The 18,312-nt window shown below is 40.3% G+C and overlaps 1 protein-coding gene across 3 annotated transcripts in view; it reads right to left on the bottom strand.

Annotated features, from left to right (window-relative positions):
- timm44 (translocase of inner mitochondrial membrane 44 homolog (yeast)) overlaps positions 1-18,312 on the bottom strand; it is an 85,688-nt gene that overhangs the window by 34,037 nt on the left and 33,339 nt on the right. For all 3 annotated transcript variants that reach the window (XR_015751847.1, XM_087976094.1, XM_043721044.2), the window contains exons 9-10: positions 10,067-10,191; positions 661-711 (exon numbers count right to left, since the gene is read on the bottom strand). Coding sequence is in view for 2 of the 3 variants with exons in the window: in XM_087976094.1 (XP_087832220.1) it covers positions 661-711; positions 10,067-10,191 (176 nt within the window). In the remaining variant the exon portion in view is untranslated. The remainder of the gene's footprint in view (positions 1-660; positions 712-10,066; positions 10,192-18,312) is intronic.

Consider the following 18,312-nt stretch of genomic DNA (forward strand, 5'->3'; position numbering starts at 1 on the left):
GACTGAAGAGCAAGGTTCAGCCCTTTGGCTTCAAGCCTGCTCTACTTGCTTCAATGAGATCATGGCTGACTTGCTTGTGGTCTGAGCCCCACTTTCCTGTCCACCTCCAGTAGCCCTCCACTCCTTTGTCTATCAAAAGCCTGACCAACTTTGCCTTGACAATAAGAGATTCAGCTTCCACTTCTTTCTGGGAAAGAGAATTTCACAGACTAATAACCTTTAGAGAGAAAAAAATACTCATCTCAGCCCTCAAAAGGGAGGCCCCTTATTCCTAAACTCTGCTCCTGAGTTCTAGTCTCCCCACAAAAGGAACATGCTCACAGAATCCATTTCAGCAAGTCTCCTCAGGAGACTTCAATAAGGTTTCAATAAGATTGAAATGCCAACCGGTACAGACCCAACCATACAATGTCCACACACTCCAGCAGGAATGTCAGGATGTGATCTTGGGGTTGTAGGAACTGCTGACTGGTTTTTCCCTGTCATTTAGGTCTATTGAGCACTTCTTTTGGTCGTTCAGCATCAAGCTGCACCCATACACTGATACAGAAAACCTTCCGTATGGCCTCAACAACACTGAATAAATTGATCCTGGGGAGAACATTTATTTTCTTATGCAATTTAAAAAAGGGGGAAGATTTGTTTAACTAAAATACATACTGCTTCATAACACCAATCCTTGAGAACGTCTAGTTCGCCTCTCATGATAGCCTGCAAAACAAAACAGATTTTCAGTCAAAGCCTCTCTCTATTTGTTTCTAGAGTTTCTTAACAAGACAATCAAACAATTCAAATCCAATAACATTTCAACATTATAAGGGAATCAGTTCCTTAGTGTGGCTGCTCAAATTAGTGATTCACTTAAAGGTTGCTATGTCTGATTGATTTTTTAATGATGGGGAATCTGCAATGATGGTATAATTCTAAATGCACAGGAAGGACAGAACTGAAACACACTAAGCAAACTAGTTGCGAGTTACAAATAACATCAGCCACGAAAGAACAAAACAAAGTTCAGCCCATTTCAGTATCCATTTCATGTTTTAGATATTTGGTCATGGGATATAGGACACCTCAGGCTGGGCCAACATTTATAGCCCATCCTTACGGGCCCTGGGAAAGGTAGTGGTGTGCTGCCTTCTTGAGCTGATAGGACTCCAGGACTTTGACAGCGAAGGAGGAGCTATACAGTTCCAAGTCAGAACTGTGTTTGGCTTGGAGGGGAGCCTGCAGGTGATGGTGTTCCTATGTATCTGCTATCCTGTCCTACAGGAAGTTGGAGATTGAAGGCTTGGAAGATACCAGGTGAAAGTGAGGACTGCAGATGCTGGAGATTAGAGTCAAGAGTGTGGCGCTGGAAAAGCACAGCAGGTCAGGCAGCATCCGAGGAGCAGGAAAATCGACGTTTCGGGCAAAAGCCCTTCATCAGGAATCGTCCCGATGAAGGGCTTTTGCCTGAAACGTCTATTTTCCTGCTCCTTGGAAGATGCTGCCTAAAGAGCCTTGGCAAGTTGTTTCAGTGCATCTTGTAGATGGGACACACTTGAGGTCACTGTGCATCAGTGGTGGAAGGAGTGAATTTTGAAGGTGTTATATATGGTCATGGGGGAGTTGGGGGACAATCAAGGGGCTGCTTTAGCCTGGATACTGTCGAGTTTCTCGAGTGTTGTTGAAGCTGCACTCATCCAGGTGGAGAGTAGTCCATCCCTCTCCTGACTTGTGCCTTCTGGGCGGACAGGCTTTTAGGGGTAAAATGGTGAGTTCCTTGATGCAGAATTCCTAACATCTTACTTGCTTTTGTAGCTACATAATATTACAATGACACTTAAATTAAAAATATTTTTGTACTACATTTTTCACTTATTTACTGAGTAATTATATGCACAACTTAATTTGCAAAGAATTTTACTGTATGAGGGAGGATGTGACCTAGCCAAAAAATATTCTGGCATTCACTGTATCCTAATCGCTCAAGATTTTATGTTGCATTAGGATCACCTCTTCATGGTTTTGGGCTTAACCCATTCATAGGAGAACCCTTTCATCTCAGAAATCAAATCAAATGAACCTTCTCTGAACCGCTTTTAAAAAGATAATAATTTTCAAATAAAGAGGCTAAAATTGTAGAATACTCTTGATGTAGTCTCACCAATACCTTGTACAACTGCACTAGTATTTCCCTATTCTTAGATTCAATTCTCTTTGCAATAAACAACATTCCATTTGCCTTCCTAATCACACTGTATCTGCATACTAACTTTACTTGACTCATATCAGTACACCCTGATCCCTACATACCACTATGTTCCGCAATGTCTACATTTAATTAGTACAGGCATTTCTTCTATAGTGCAATAGTTGCATTCCTCTGCGACCCTGTGCTATACAAGAATCACGCAATACAAATAACACTTAAACTTTTGGTGATGCAATTGCACTATAGTCAACACACACTTTAAAATTTTGTGCTTTAGAAATAGCGTCCCCTATTCATCAATGGCGTTACGAATTCACATTGACAAAACGCCAGTTGTAGCAGAACGACCTGTATGCTACTTCTCAATTCTTCCCACCAAAATAGAGAAGTTCAAACTTACCCATGTTATATGCTAAATGTTTGCCCACTCACAACCTATATCCCTTTTGCAGACACCCTACCTCCTAACTTACTTTCTGACCTAACCTGGTATTATAGAAAAGTTTAGCAACCACACATTTGGTTGCTTTATCCAAACTGTTGATATAAATTGAGAATGGCTGAGAGTTTTGCACTGATTCCCATGATTCTCTGCTAGCAACAACTTGCCAATCCAACAAAGACCCTTTCGTCGCTATGGTCTGCTCTCCGTTAACTAACCCATCTTTTATCCATTTTAATAAACCAGCTGTCACACCATGACTACCCAAAGTGGAATCATGAGGTGAAATTTTGTGGTTGCAAGATCTGAGACAGTATTGTGGAATTCGGACCAAGCTAAAACAGTAATGCTTTCAGTCTAACAGGCCCTTGCTCTCAGTATTTAGGATAGGTCACAACAATGTGAAGTACTACCCATATCAAGTGTTTTAATACTATGCAAGAACCTCTAATGTGGCACCTTATAAAATGTCTTTTAGAAAACTAAGTAAATCACAACTACCAGTTCCCCGCTATCCACTTTGGATTTACTTTGTCTAATAGATAAAGTAAACATAGAAAATAGGTGCAGGAGTGGCCATACAGCCCTTTAAGCCTGCACCACCTTTCAATATGATCATGCAGTCTCAGTATCCAATCCTTTCCTCATCTAGCCTGTCCAATCCCATTAGGATTTTATATATTTCTATGAGACCCCCTTCCCCCTCATTCTTCTAGACTCCAGGAAATACAAGCCCAGTCGATCCAGTATTTCCTCACATGTCAGTGCTGCCATCCTGGGCAACAGTCTAGTGAACCTTTACTGGACTCCCTCAATAGCAAGAATATCTTTCCTCAGACTGGGAGAAACAAAACTGACACAGTACTCAAGGTGTAATTCCACCAAGGCCCTTTACAACAGCAACAAGACATCCCTAGTCCTATACTCAAATCCTCTCACTATGAAGGTGAGCTTCCCATTAGCTTTCCTCGCCACCTGCTTCACCTGTATCCAACCTTCAGCAACTATTCCACCATGATGCCCAGGTCTTCTTGCACCTGACCTTTTCCAAAACTAACATTAAGATAATAATATGCCTTCCTGTTTTTGTGACCAAAGTGAATAACGTCACATTTATCCACATCATATTGCATTTACCAAGTATTTGCCCACTCAGCCAGCCTGTCCACGCTACCCTGCTGCCTCCCAGCATCCTCCTCACAGCACAGACTACTACTCAGTTTAGTGTCATTTGCAAATTTGGAGATATTATGTCCAAATCGTGAACAGCTGAAGTCCCAGCACTGAACTATGTGTTATCCCACTCGTCACTATCTGCCACTCTGAAAAGGACCCATTTAACCCTACTCTCTGCTTCTTGTCTACCAACCAGCTCTCTAAACACATCAACACCTTACCTTCAATACCATGAGCTGTAATGTTCCTTACTAATCTCATGTGGAACCTTGCCAAAAGCCTTTTGAAAGCCCAGATACACAACAAGTGCTGATTCAGTCTTGTCCACTCTGCTTGTCACATCCTCAAAAAATTCCAGAAGGTTTCTCAAGCATGATTTCCCTTTAGTGAACCCATGACTTCCCTTCCACATGTTGGCCCTTCCAAAATTTGAAGGATGTCATAGAATTGATGCAAAAAAGACAATTCATTGAAGTTTTTCATCTTGTAGTCACTTGCACATTCATAAAAATATTAACGTAAGGAGGAACACCACTTGACACTCCATAAGGCAAGAGTGTTGATTGATAGACAAGTAGGCTCTGAATGGTAGAAGCATTACTATGGAGAAAGTATCCATTAACTGACAATCAACTACCAGTTGATTTAAACAAGGCAGATGGACTCTGATTAGTAAAGAAATTGCCTTGAGAAACGAACCAGAGAATAGGTGACACCTATTTTGAGTTGAAATAGGCACAATTATGTGTACATGCACTTTCTGCCTACAGAGAGCAGGGCCCGACACAACCAATTTAAGATGTCAGTCAGGTTTACAAACTGGAAATATCATATAAAAATACATAAGGCCCTGCTCATTGCATGATTTGGAGGAGCTGGTGTTGAACTGGGGTGGACAAAGTTAAAGATCACACAACACCAGGTTATAGTCCAACAGGTTATTTGGAAGCTCCATCAGGCAGCGCATCGAAAGCTAGTGCTTCCAAATAAACCTGTTAGACTATAACCTGGTGTTGTGTGATTTTTATCTGTGTTTTTTGCAGGCAGAATATATACATGTTCGGCCAGTTTCAGTTCAACAAAATAGGTGACTGCCATTCTCTAGTCCATTCTTCAAGGTAATGACTGGCTAATTAATCATCTTGCATAGCTTAAATTTAAACAAATCTTTACAGCTTATTGTCAGGAATCATCTGGTGCATTCTCCATGGCAATCCCTCTACCAAACAGAGTGCATCTGCCATCATCAGCACTCCTGCTCATACAGTACAAAATGTTGAGCCCCTTTATAGAAGTATTTCTTGTACGTGCCCTGATGAGTATAAAACAAAGGTTTGGCAAAATATGTCCTTATTTTTCAGCAATACCCAAGTTCTACATTAGGAGAAAGTGAGGGCTGCAGATGCTGGTGAGTCAGAGTCAAAAAGTATGGTGTTGGAAAAGCACATCAAGGTCAGGCAGCATCCGAGGAGCAGGAGAGTCAACGTTTCGGGCATGAGCCCTTTATCAGGAATTCCTGAAGGGTCGATGTCTGAAACGTCAACTTCCTGCTCCTCAATGTTGCCTGATCTGCTGTGCTTTTCCAGCACCACACATTTCGACTCCAAGTTCCACACTATCAAACCACTAAGGAATTTTGGAAGATTATAAATAATCCAACTATATCTGTGCCACTACTTCTTTAAGATCTTAGACTGCAGACTATTTTCTCCTGGGGCATATTCATCTTTAGGTCTAACAGTTTTCCTCGCATAATTTTCCCCAGCGATATTGTTCTTTAAGTGTCAAGTCTTTCTTTCATGAAGACAGACAAAACTGCTCAAAGCCTCCACATTTTTTTGTTTTCTATTATGAATTTCCCAGTCTCTCTGAAGAGAATCAACACTAGCTTTAGTTACATTTTCATATTCAAATGCATGCACAAACCTTTACTGTAAACCTGGCTCTAGAACATACTGCTGTAAGAAACTGTCCTGAAGCACAAATTTCCCAGGGTACATTTGCCAAACTCATTTTCCCAATCTACATGTAAATTAAAGTCGTCCATAATTATTGCAGTTCACCTTTGACACGTCCCACTTATCTTTTTCTTGATTGCAACATCAAACTGTGCAACAACTAATGGGGCAGCCTACAAACTACTCCAAGTGACCTCACACCTTTACTATTTTTAAAATGATTCTGCATCTTGAGCATTTAAGTTAAAGGTCATCTCTCTCTGAATTGGTGCTACCTTTAATTAACATGGCTCCTCAATATCTTTCCTAGCTATCAAAGTACTCTTCAATATTCAGGTTCTAGCTTTGGTCACCTTTCAACCATGTCTCCGTAATGCTAATAGGTCATACACATTTATCTCTATCTATGCTAACAATTCATCTCTTTTGTAAGAAATGCTGCATGCACTAAGATACAGGAGCTTAAATTATTTTCTGTTACCATTTTTCGATCTCTGGCCTTATCGGCTGATGCATTCTTATATTTGCATGTCTGCCTCTTCCTTTCACACACTGGCAATCATCACCCAATGGCTGTAATTTGTTTCCCTGAACTATATCACCAATTACTTGATCCCTGTCTACTACTTCAAAACACTGACACTTAGTCAGATATGTTTGTCTTGGATCTCACTTAGATCACTCACTTGCTTTCAATAAGACAGATAGCTTAGCAGGGTGCCCCAATATGCAACAAATACATTCAATCTTGAATGTTTAGATGAATAGTGAAAAATAATATACTTCAAATGGTGCACACTCAAAAAAAAGGCAACAGGGAATCCTCAGTGTATGGCTGTATAAGTTTATAAAGGAGACACCATAAGTGTATGAGACCATAAAGAGAAACATTGGTTTTTGTATCCAGTAAACATAAGAAATAGAATCAGCAATAAGCCATTTGTCCCCTTGAACTGGCTAACTATTAAATAAGATGATGGCCGATCTGTTGCCAGTTTAACTCCACTTGTTTGCACCCCATAATACTCAACTCTCTTGTTGATCAACCATCTTTCTCAATCAACCTTGAATATATTGAAGCCTCTACTGTGGTCTTTCAAAGAATTCCAAACATGAATGATGTTTTAAGAGAAGCCATTGCTCATCTCAGTCTTAAATAGAAAACTATTTATTTTTAAACTATGTCCCCAGTACCTAATTCTCTCAAGTATTAGAGGGCATAGGTTTAGGGTGAGCGGAAAGATATAAAAGGGACCTAAGAGGCAACTTTTTCACACGAGGGTGTTGCGTGTATGGAATGAGCTGCCAGAGGAAGTGGTGGAGGCTGGTACAATTGCAACATTTAAAAGGCGTCTGGATGGTTATATGAAGACAAAGGGTTTAGAGGGATATGGGCCAAGTGCTGGCAAATGGGACTAGATTTCAGGTTAGGATTTCTGGTCTGCATGGATGAGTTGCATCGAAGGGTATGTTTCCGTGCAGTACATCTCTATGACTCTAAATTGAAATATTGTCTTGACATTTTACTCAGCGAGTCGTGAGTTCATGGAATGCCCTGCCAGTAGCAGTGGTGGACTCTTTCTCTTTATGGGCATTTAAACAGGCATTGGATAGGCATATGGAGGATAGTGGGCTAGTGTAGGTTAGGTGGGCTTGGATCGGTGCAACATCGATGGCCAAAGGGCCTGTACTGCGCTGTATTTTTCTATGTTCTATCTACCATATCACAAACATCAGGTTTTATATGTTTCAATAATATCACCTCACATTCTTCTAATCTCCAATCAATATTTCCTCAATCTTTCCTCAAAGACAAACTCTTCATCTCAGGATCAACCCAGTGAACCTCCTCTAAACTGTTTCTAATGCAAGTACAGAGGAATCTCAATTATCTGAAGGACATAGTGGGGATTATTTCATTCAGTTCATCGAATTCTGGATAACTGAATGCCAGATAACAGGTATCGGGACCTTGTGGTCTTGCCGGATAATACGATATTCAGTTAATCAAATGCCGGATAATCGAGGTTCCTCTGTATATCCTTGCTTCTGTAAGAAACACCTAAACAGAACACAATACAACAGACTAATTCCTGTTAAAACAGCACTGATGTTGTATGAGATGTTGAATCGGTTAAGATTACACTTATTGGAGCTCAGAAGAATGGTGGAGGGGATTCTCATAGAAACCTAAAACATTCTAATAGAATTAGGCAGGGTAGATACAGGAAGGATGTTGCCAATGATGAGGGAGTCCAGAATCATTTAGGTAAACCATTCAGGACTGAGACAAGGAGAAATTTCTTTCTCCAGAGAGTGGTGAGCCTGTGGAAGTCACTCCCACAAAAAGCATTCAAGATTCAAACATTGTTTATGATTTCAAGAAAAGAGTTAAAATATAATACTTGGGCCTGAAGGGCCCAAACTAGGATGATCAGTTGTGAGCTGTATTAAGAGGATGAATTTAGAAGTGTGTGGGAAGATGGTGGAGTCACCACACTCGCTTTATTGTATTCTCTCCTGGCCTAGTGCACATAACATTCAGCCTCATCCTCAAGTTGAATGAGAAATTGAATTATGATTGCTTCTGATCCTTTACCACAAAGTCATTCATTTAATCCTGTCTCATTAACAGGTCTAACAGGCTGTACTCTAGTTCGTATGTATCATTCTAAGAAATTGTCCTGATCAGTATGAACTCATCTTCCAGGTGACATTTGCTAATTTGATTTTTTTTTAAAAATGTGTTGATTAAATCATACTTCGCATAGTATGTTTCCTATAAGTCTCCATTATTTTCAATTTATATTCATTCTTTCAACATTGTTACTTCCTTCCTTACCCATTTCTAAACACTACCTAAACTCATTCTATATTTTAATCCTCCTATCTAAGATCATTTCACATTATTAGACTGATCTTATCCCTTTTTAGCAGAAATACCTCGCTTCTTTCCCTTCTTTCTGTCCTTCCAAAATCCATTAACTGGATGTACAACTGGATATGCCAGTACTTATTATTCATCCCTAAACGCTCAGAGGGCAGTTGAATGTCAGTCACTGCTGTGGTTCTAGAGTCACATGTAAGCCAACCTGGTTAGGAATGAAGGACATTGTTGTAAAAACTGATCTAGTTTGCTAATCAATAATTTGGAGGTGCCGGTGTTGGACTGGAGTGGACAAAGTTAAAAATCACACAGCACCAGGTTATGGTCCAACAGATTTACCTGGAAGCACTAGCTTTCGAGGCATTGCCTCTTTATCAGGTATTTGTAGAACATGACCATACGACACAAAATTTATAGCAAAAGGGTTACAGTGTTATGGAGTTATAATGATATATTAAACAACTTTAGTTTAAAAAAAACACACACACCAGGTCATACTTCTTCATCTAAATTTGTTTAAGTCTTTCATCTTTTAGAATGGGCTACGGTGATTTTCATTCTTTAATATGTAATTCCCAGAATTACATTCTCAAGGTGACATCAGATTATCTGATAATAGGTGCCACCTCAGCTCAGAAAATGCATTAAGTGCATGAAGGTAAAGTCCATACCAACATTGAGTCAATTCTATTTCTACAGAATCTTACATGGATTTATGCATCAAAACTATAGTTGCACATTCTAGGATGCATATTTGGCCTTCTCAGACAGGACTGGCAAATTTACATCACTCCAAGTAAAGTTGGAGTTGGAATGTTAAAGGTACACAAAATCCCTTTCTATAAAGAATACAATGTCAATACCTTCCAAAATCGATTATACACCTGTATTATTTAAAAATGTTTCCTTCCTACAATATGATTAGGTACAGTTTCACGACATCATTCTGCATATGAACTTCAGCCATCAATGCTGAGTTTTCCTGGGTCTTGAAATATGTGTACTTTCCAGCAGGAATCAAGCTGATTCTTCCCTTCTTATTCAGTGGTGTTAACATCAGGCATGAATCATAACCATTGCCATGGGTCAGGCCAGTTAACTTAGGAATCAAATCTGGAATTTCTTTAGTCCACACAGTTCAGTATCACACTGAACTTAGTCGCTTAGCCACCTGACATGCTCAGCCACTGGTGTCCTAATATTTTAAAGGAAATTCAAATGTTACACAAAATCAAAAAGAAATTAAAAATATTTGGGAAAATACACTTTCAAGCAAATGTATTTGTCAATTAAAGGAAATACCATTGTACTTCTACTTTTCATTTCACTGATCTTTTATAGCAAATTTCATTTTCCCTGAATTCTTCCCCCCACCTGAAATATAGAAATTAAATGTCGTCAGGTACCTCCAGAACATTTGGAATGATGTCCCTCTCGCATTGCTTTAAAAATGTGTCTTTATCAAAGCTTGGGTCAACCTTCAGAATTTCTGTCAGCACCTCTGACATTTCAGTCTTAGAAAACAGCCCCCCTGGGAAATGAAACATACACAATCAGCTCAGGGCCTGTGTGATCAAAAACAAGACAATGATCTTGAAACACTTCCAACAAATTAGTAAAACAAAACTGTGGCTGCAGCCTTTCCAAGGTTCATGTATTTCAGAGCAAAAGGAAAATGTCAACAGCTCTGGTCTAGAAATGACTGCAATTCAAAGTATGAGAAATAATTTCACTACAACACTTGCTTTATTTGGAAACAACCTATCCTTACATACTGGGGACATAATCAATCTGTAAGATGTGTTCTGCCAAATATTAAGGACATTTTGTTGTGTCTTTTTGAGACAACCAATTAAGTGGTTAGACAGTCTATGAAACTTAGGACAAAACCTCCCAACCCACCCTTCCCCAACACATTATATTTGCATTTTCCATTCAAAATTAAAAGGTTAAGTTTTTGTTTTTTTTATTTCAGTTTAGTGTGTTTTAGGAGTTTGTTTCTTCACGGCTCTGTTTTAATCTAAATTCTCTTTGTAAATCATTGCAGGATTAAATGAGGCAGCATTAGTTACCAAACCAAGCCTGCCAGCAGATTAATCATAATAAACACCAGGGGGTTTCAATGGAAAGTGTGTGGGCTGAGACAACATCACTGTAAAGCTAGTGGGTAAAAAAACACACACATACAATGGCACCCCAGGGGCAGCTCTGTTTTAAAGCCTGAAAAAGGAAACCAACTGAGAAGAGAATGTTGGCCCTGTATCTGGAAGATTGAAAGCATTTGGCTGAAAGTTGCAAATAAACATTTGCAGTTGTAGGCTGCTTTTCCATGATGTCTAGGCAAAAGTGAGAACAGCAGATGCTGAGATTAGAGTCAAGGATGTGGTGCTGAAAAAGCACATTGCTGATGAAGGGCTTTTGCCCGAAACATCGATTCTCCTGCTCCTCGGATGCTGCCTGACCTGCTGTGCTTTTCCAGCACCACACTCTTGACTCTGCCTTTCGGCGCAGACTTAGGGCCAGAAAAGGTGTCCTTTAGCCAAACAGTAAGTTTTCGACTTTGATGATACAATAATTGGATTATTCTGAACTGTTTGAGTGTTTTAACTAATCAACACATCAAAACATATTCAAACCCCATTAACAAGTTTCTCTCTGGGGTACAATCTTCCAGGCATCTCAGTATACAGTTTAGACTACAATACTTATTTTTGCATATTTTAGTAACAACCCAGATTAAAAGATTAGAAGTACATTTGTTGCTAACATAAAATGAAATGGATGGATTAATTACAAAAGAGAGGTGGATATCATCCAAAAGAATTATGGAAGATTTAATTGACTGGCGAGCAAAATCCAAAAGATCAGGGTTCTAAATTTCTGAAACAGATTTAAGGTGAGGTATTGAAAACAAGAGGACAATATGGCAACAACAGATAATCATCATGGGAGTTTTCAGGGTGTAAGATCTTAAAAATGAAAATGTCAGCTTCTTTGGTAATCAGTTGCTTAAACAATAACTATCTGAGTCGTATACAGATCAGGTGCTGCTAGGATGGCTTCCGCAGACAAGGATGTGTAGCTAAATATGAGCGTTGCAAACAGTCCATCAACCACAAGGTGAGTGATGGAATATTCGCCACTTACTTGGAAGTGCAGCTCCAACGACACTCAAGGAGGTCAACACCATCCGGAACACAGCAGCTCATTTGATAACCACATAACCACCATCTTTAACATGCACAGTGGCATGACTGAAGAAATGGAGGGCGAGGGTGGGCTTTAGATTCCTGGATCACTGGTTCCATTTTTGGGAATGATGGGACCTGTACAAGTCAGACTCATTTCATCCAAATCATAACAGGACCAACATCCATGCGGGGCAGAGGCTGGTGCTGTTTACAGAGAGAGGAAGGAGTCGAAAAACGAGTGGAAATCAAACAAACAAATATAGAAGGAAGTGTGGAAGAAAAGCAGAAGCAATAAGAGAAATATTGGGTGAACCTAGTATGAAAGGCTTATAGGGGACAGAAGCTGAAAATGTACTGTAGAGCTTTTAAGCCAGCATATAGTAATTCTACAAAAAGAGGGAGTGCTGCTGGACCTAATTTTGGAGAACAAAACTGGGCAAGCAGAAGGAGAGACAGTGGGAAAACATTTCAGTGAAAGTAACCATAACTCAATAAGATATAAGGTGATTATGGAAAAGTGCAAAATTAGGTCAGAAAGAAAAAGGTTCTAGGAGAAGGCGACTTTAATATGATAAGACTGAACCTGATCGAAATGGACTGGGAGAAATTAAATGTACATCAGTGCAGTAATGACGTTCAAAAGGAAGATATCATAGAGATGTATAGCAAAGAAACAGACCTTTCGGTCCAACTCATCCATGCCGACTAGATATCGCAAATTAATCTAGGAGCATTTGCCAGCATTTGGCCCACATTCCTCCAATTCCTTCCGAAGCATGTACCCATTCAGATGCCTTTTAAGTGTTGGAAATGTACCAGCCTCCAGCATTTCCTCTGGCAGCTCATTCCATACATGTACCACTCTCTGCGTGGAAACGTGGTTCCTTTTAAATCTTTTCCCTCTCACCTTTGGACTCCCATATCCAGGGAAGACAACCATGGCTATTCATCCTCCCCATGCCCTTCATGATTTTATAAATCTCTAAAAAGTCACCCCTCAGCCCCTGACATTCTGGGAAAAGTAGACCCAGCCTACTTAGCATCTCCCTATAGCTCCAACCCTCCAATCCCGACAACATCCTTCATATCCTTTCAAGTTTAACACATCTTTCCTATAGCAGGGTGATCATAATTGAATGCAGTATTTCAAAAGGGGCCTAACCAATGTCCTGTACAGCTACAACATGACATCCCAACTCCTGCACACAATGCACTGACCAATGAAGGCAAATGTACCAAACGCCTTCTTCACTACCCTGTCTACCCACGATTGCAACTTCAAGGAACTATGAACCTTCACTCCAAGGTTTCTTTGCTTAGCAACACTTGCCAGGGCTCTACCATTAAGTGTCTAAGTTCTACCCTGATTTGCCTTACCAAAATGCAACGCCTCACATTTATCTGAATAAACTCTACCTGTCAGTCCTTAGGCGATCTGAACATGTTCTTGTAGGTGGGGGAGAACAAGTCCCGGGAATGTACAAGATTGGATAAGAGAAAATGAGAAGATCATATTGGATATCTACGGCGAAAACAATAGAACACCTAGAGAAACAAGGAAAGCGCAGAAGGTTCCTTAAAAAAATAAACTGGCAAAGCGAAGCTTGAAGATAAAAGAACACTAATGGGTAAAATAAAGGATAATCCAATTAAGTATCGAAGTACATTCAGACAAAAGGATAACCAGGAAAGAGTAAGGATCTTTAAGGACTAACGCTGCAAACCATGTGTGGAACTGAAGATGTAGGCGAGGTTTTAAATCATTACTTTGCATCTGTATTCACTGTCCAGAAGGTGGTGGATATCTGGAATCCACTTCCTGCAAGGATGGTAGTTGCAGGAATTATTGCAACGTTTCAATAGTATTTCGATGAATATTTGAAATGCCAGAGCATACTAAACTCAGGGCCAAGTACTGGGAAATAGATAAGAGCAGATTGATGCTTTAAGACTTGCATGGACTGAGAGCCTATGACGCTAAGAACCTGGTTAAAAAGCCAAAGGACGAGCAATGAAGAAGTGACAGGAACAATAGATAGGCAGAAGTGGCTATTGCAGATGCTGGAGATTAAAACTGGAAAAGCACAGCTGGTCAGGCAGTATCCGAGGAACAGGGAAATCGACATTTCGGGCAAAAGCCCTTTATCAGGAATGAGGCTGGGAGCCTCTGGGATGGAGAGATAAATGGAAGGGGATGGGGCTGAGGAGAAGATAGCTGAGTGTGCAATAGGTGGATGGAGGTGGGGGGGGGGGGTCCGGTGGTGAAGGTGATATGCCGAAGGGGAGGGTGGAGCACATATCTCTTCAGCAGAAACTGCCCTTTTTCACTCAATGTTCTAGCAAATTTCACTCAAATACAGAAACCCCTAATAAAGCACACAAAAAGGCAAGTGAAAGACGCTCATAGAGTCATAAAGATGTACAGCACAGAAACAGACCCTTCGGTCCAACTCGTCTATGTTTACCAGATATCCCAACCTAATCTTGTCCCACCTGCCAGCACCCAGCCCATATCTCTCCAAACCCTTCCTATTCATATATCTATCCAGATGTTTTTTATATGTTGCAATTGTACTAGCCTCTACCACGCTCTCTGGCAGCTCATGCCACACAAGTACCACCCTCTGCATGAAAACATTGTTCCTTAGGTTTCTTTTAAATCTTCCCCTCTCACCCTAAACCTATGCCCTCTAGTTCTGGACACACCCACCCTAGGGGAAAAACTTTGTCTATTTACCCTGTCCATGCCCCTATGAGGTCACCCCTCAGCCTTTAACGCTCCGGGGAAAACAGCCCCAGTCAACTCAGCCTCCCTATAGCTCAAACTCCCCCCCCCGACCCTGGCAACATCCTTGTAATTCTTTTCTGAACCCTTTCAAGTCTCATAACATCCTTCCGATAGGAAGGAAACCAGAATTGCAAGCAACATTCCAAAAGTGGCCTAACCAACGTCCTGTACAACTGCAACATGACCTCCCAACTCCTGTACTCAATACACTGACCAATAAAGGAAAGCATACCAAACGCCTTCTTCACTATCCTTTCTGCCAGCAACTCTACTTTCAAGGAGCTACGAACCTGAACTCCAAGGTGTCTGTTCAGCAACACTCCCTAAGACCTTCTCATTAAGTGTATAAGTCCTGCTAAGATTTGCTTTCTCAAAATGCAGCACCTCGCATTTATCTAAATTGAATCCCATCAGCTCACTGGCTCATCTGATCAAGATCCCATTGTAATCTGAGGTAACCTTCTTTGCTGTCCACTACACCTCCAATTTTGGTGGCAGCTGCAAACTTAGTAACTATACCTCCTATGTTCATATCCAAATCATTTATGTAAATGACAAAAAGTAGTGGATCCAGCACTGATCCGTGTGGCACTCCACTGGTCACAGGCCTCCAGTCTGAAAAACTACCCTCCACCACCACCCTCTGTCTTCTATCTTCAAGCCAGTTGTCTATCCAAATGCTAGTTCTCCCTGCAATCCATAAGATCTAACCTTGCTAACCAGTCCCCCATGGGGAACCTTGTTGAACACCTCACTCGTCCACTGCTCTGCCCTCATCAATCCTCTTTGTTACTTTTTCAAAAAGACGCAATCAAGTTTGTGAGACATGATTTCCCATGCACAAAGCCATGTTGACTATCCTTAATCAGTCCTTGCCTTTCCAAATATACGTATATCCTGTCCCTCAGGATTCCCTCCAACAACTTGCCCACCACTGACGTCAGGCTCACTGGTCTATAGTTCCCTGGCTTGTTCTTACCACCTTTCTTAAACAGTGGTACCACATTAGCCAACCTCCAGTCTTCCGGCACCTCACCTGTGACTATCAATGATACAAATATCTCAGCAAGGGGCCCAATCACTTCCCTAGCTTCCCAGAGAGTTTCAGGGTACATCTGATCAGGTCCTGGGGCTTTATCCATCTTTATGCGTTTCAAGACATCCAGCACTTCCTCCTCTGTAATATGGACATTTTTTCAAGATGTCAACATTTATTTCCCACATTCTATACCTTCCATGTCCTTTTCCACAGTAAACACTGAAGCAAAATACTCATTTAGTATCTCTCCCATCTCCTGAAGCTCCATACAAAGGCTGCCTTGTTGATGTTTGATGGGCTTTATTCTCTCCCTAGTTGCCCTTTTGTTCTTAATGTATTTGTAAAAACACTTTGGATTCTCCTTAACCCTGTTTGCCAAAGCTATCTCATGTCCCCTTTTTGCTCATCTGATTTCCCTCTTAAGTGTCCTCCTACTGCCTTTATACTCTAAGGATTCACTCTCCTGTCTATACCTGACATATGCTTCCTTCTTTTTCTTATCCAACCACCAATTTCTCTATTCATCCAGCATTCCCTACCTCTACCAGCCTTTCCTTTCACCCTAACACAAATATACTGCCTCTGGTCTATCGTTCTCTCATTTCTGAAGGCTTCCCATTTTCCAGCCGTCCCTTTACCTGCGAACACCTGCGCCCAGTCAGCTTTTGAACGTTCTTGCCTCATACTGTCAAAATTAGGCTTCCTCCAATATAGAACTTCAATTGTTAGATCTGGTCTATCCCTTTCCATTACTATTTTAAATGTAATAGAATTATGGTCGCTGGCCCCAAAATGCTCCCCCACTGACACCTCAGTTGCCTGCCCTGCCTTATTTCCCAAGAGTAGGTCACGTTTTACACCTTCTTTAATAGGTACATCCACATACTGACTCAGAAACTTTTCTTGTACACTCTTAACAAATTCCTCTCCATCTAAACCCTTAACACTATGGCAGTCCCAGTCTATGTTTGGAAAGTTAAAATCCCCTACCATAACCACTCTATTATTCTTACAGATAACTGAAATCTCTTTACAAATTTGTTTCTCAATTTCCCGCTGACTAATTGCCGATGATGTAGAAAAACAACCCAGTGAAGTATGTTGAGCAATGAGTTTCATGTCAGGATTTCAATTATATCACAAACCTGCCCTTAAATCATCATTCTTCAAGGCTAGAGCATCACTGTCCTTCTGATCTTTTCCAGGTTTTCACACTGCATAGTTTGCATTAATACAGTCTGTCTTATAATTCTGTTTCAGTCACACAAATTGAATACAGTCAATGTAAGACCACCTTAAAGTGAATTCAGCCCCATTTATATCTACCGCAGCTGAGATTAAGTGAATCACACAAAATTCTGAGATATTCTTTTCTAAAAATATCCATTTTACAAAATACAATTGCTAATTTAAAAGAATGTAGGTTTCTGATTTAATTGTGAAACACCCTGCAGCATGTCTTCCACGTTCATACATATAGTGTTACACAAAGGCAGCAGTGTCACTCTAATCAGTAGGCCTCAGGTCACAAACATGGTCCAGTCTAAAAATCCCATTATCTGTAGTATAATGATGATTAAAGACTTGTAACATGATCTTAAACGTATTATTTTATATAATAAATAACGATGTATTGCAAATAATGGAGAAAGACTGTCAAAGTTTCTTGTCTTGCACTCATTGGTACAGATGCAAGTACAGGAAATTTCAAAGAGAACGACAATTTAACCTATAAGACCAAAAGGGTACAAATTGGTTAGCAATAGGACTCCTGGTTGTTGTTGGGAATGCAACAAGAAACTGGTATCCCTCGTCTTTTGATTAGTTGAAAATGTACAATGTCTGGACTTATTCTGTTTACAAAAGATAGGGCTCTGAATATGAATTTATGTAACAGAGTTAGTGACAGTGGTTTCCAGGCCCTTGTAACATGTTTCTCAAAACCAAACATCACGTGTCCGACACTCTCTATCCTAGTTGCTAAATTCCATCAAACATTGACTAAACTTTAACTAAAGATCCATTGACTACATGCAAGTCCTCTGCCATTGGTCTTCTCCCGAGTCCACAAGACATTAAACTGAAAATCTCTGCCCTTGCTCAAATCTCTACAACCTCATCTAGCTCGAGCCGGACCTCATTTACACCTGATCCACCTTTAGTGGCAGTCTTCAGATATAAAATCTGCACAAGACTCACTCCCTAAAACTAACAGCCTCTTAATAACTTTCAAATGCTGCAAGAAACTTAATGCAAAATTCTGCAGATGCTGGAGATCTGAAATAAAAACAAAGTGCTGGAAAAATTCAGCAAGTCTGGCAGAATCTGTTGGGATCAAAACAGAACTAATGTTTCAACACTAATATGACTCTTCTTCAGAACAAGTGAATCTATTAGGCTCAATGTCAACTCTTTCTCATTCCAAAGATGCTGTCACAACTATGGAGTTTCTTCAGTACTCTGCCTACCTCGCCATTTCTTGAGACATTTCTTAACTCATCTTTTACAACCTCCGAACTGTGAACTTTCTCATGAAATATTACATTAAACATGTTTTATAAATGCAAATTTTTTGTTAGACATTCAGGTTGAGATTGGGGTAACAATGAGAAATAATGGCTCAGAAGGCAAGCT

Source organism: Chiloscyllium plagiosum, unplaced genomic scaffold (assembly GCF_037043375.1).
Source record: "Chiloscyllium plagiosum isolate Xiang-an unplaced genomic scaffold, Cpla_swu_hap1 HiC_scaffold_28, whole genome shotgun sequence".
Classification (NCBI taxonomy): Eukaryota; Metazoa; Chordata; class Chondrichthyes; order Orectolobiformes; family Hemiscylliidae; genus Chiloscyllium; species Chiloscyllium plagiosum.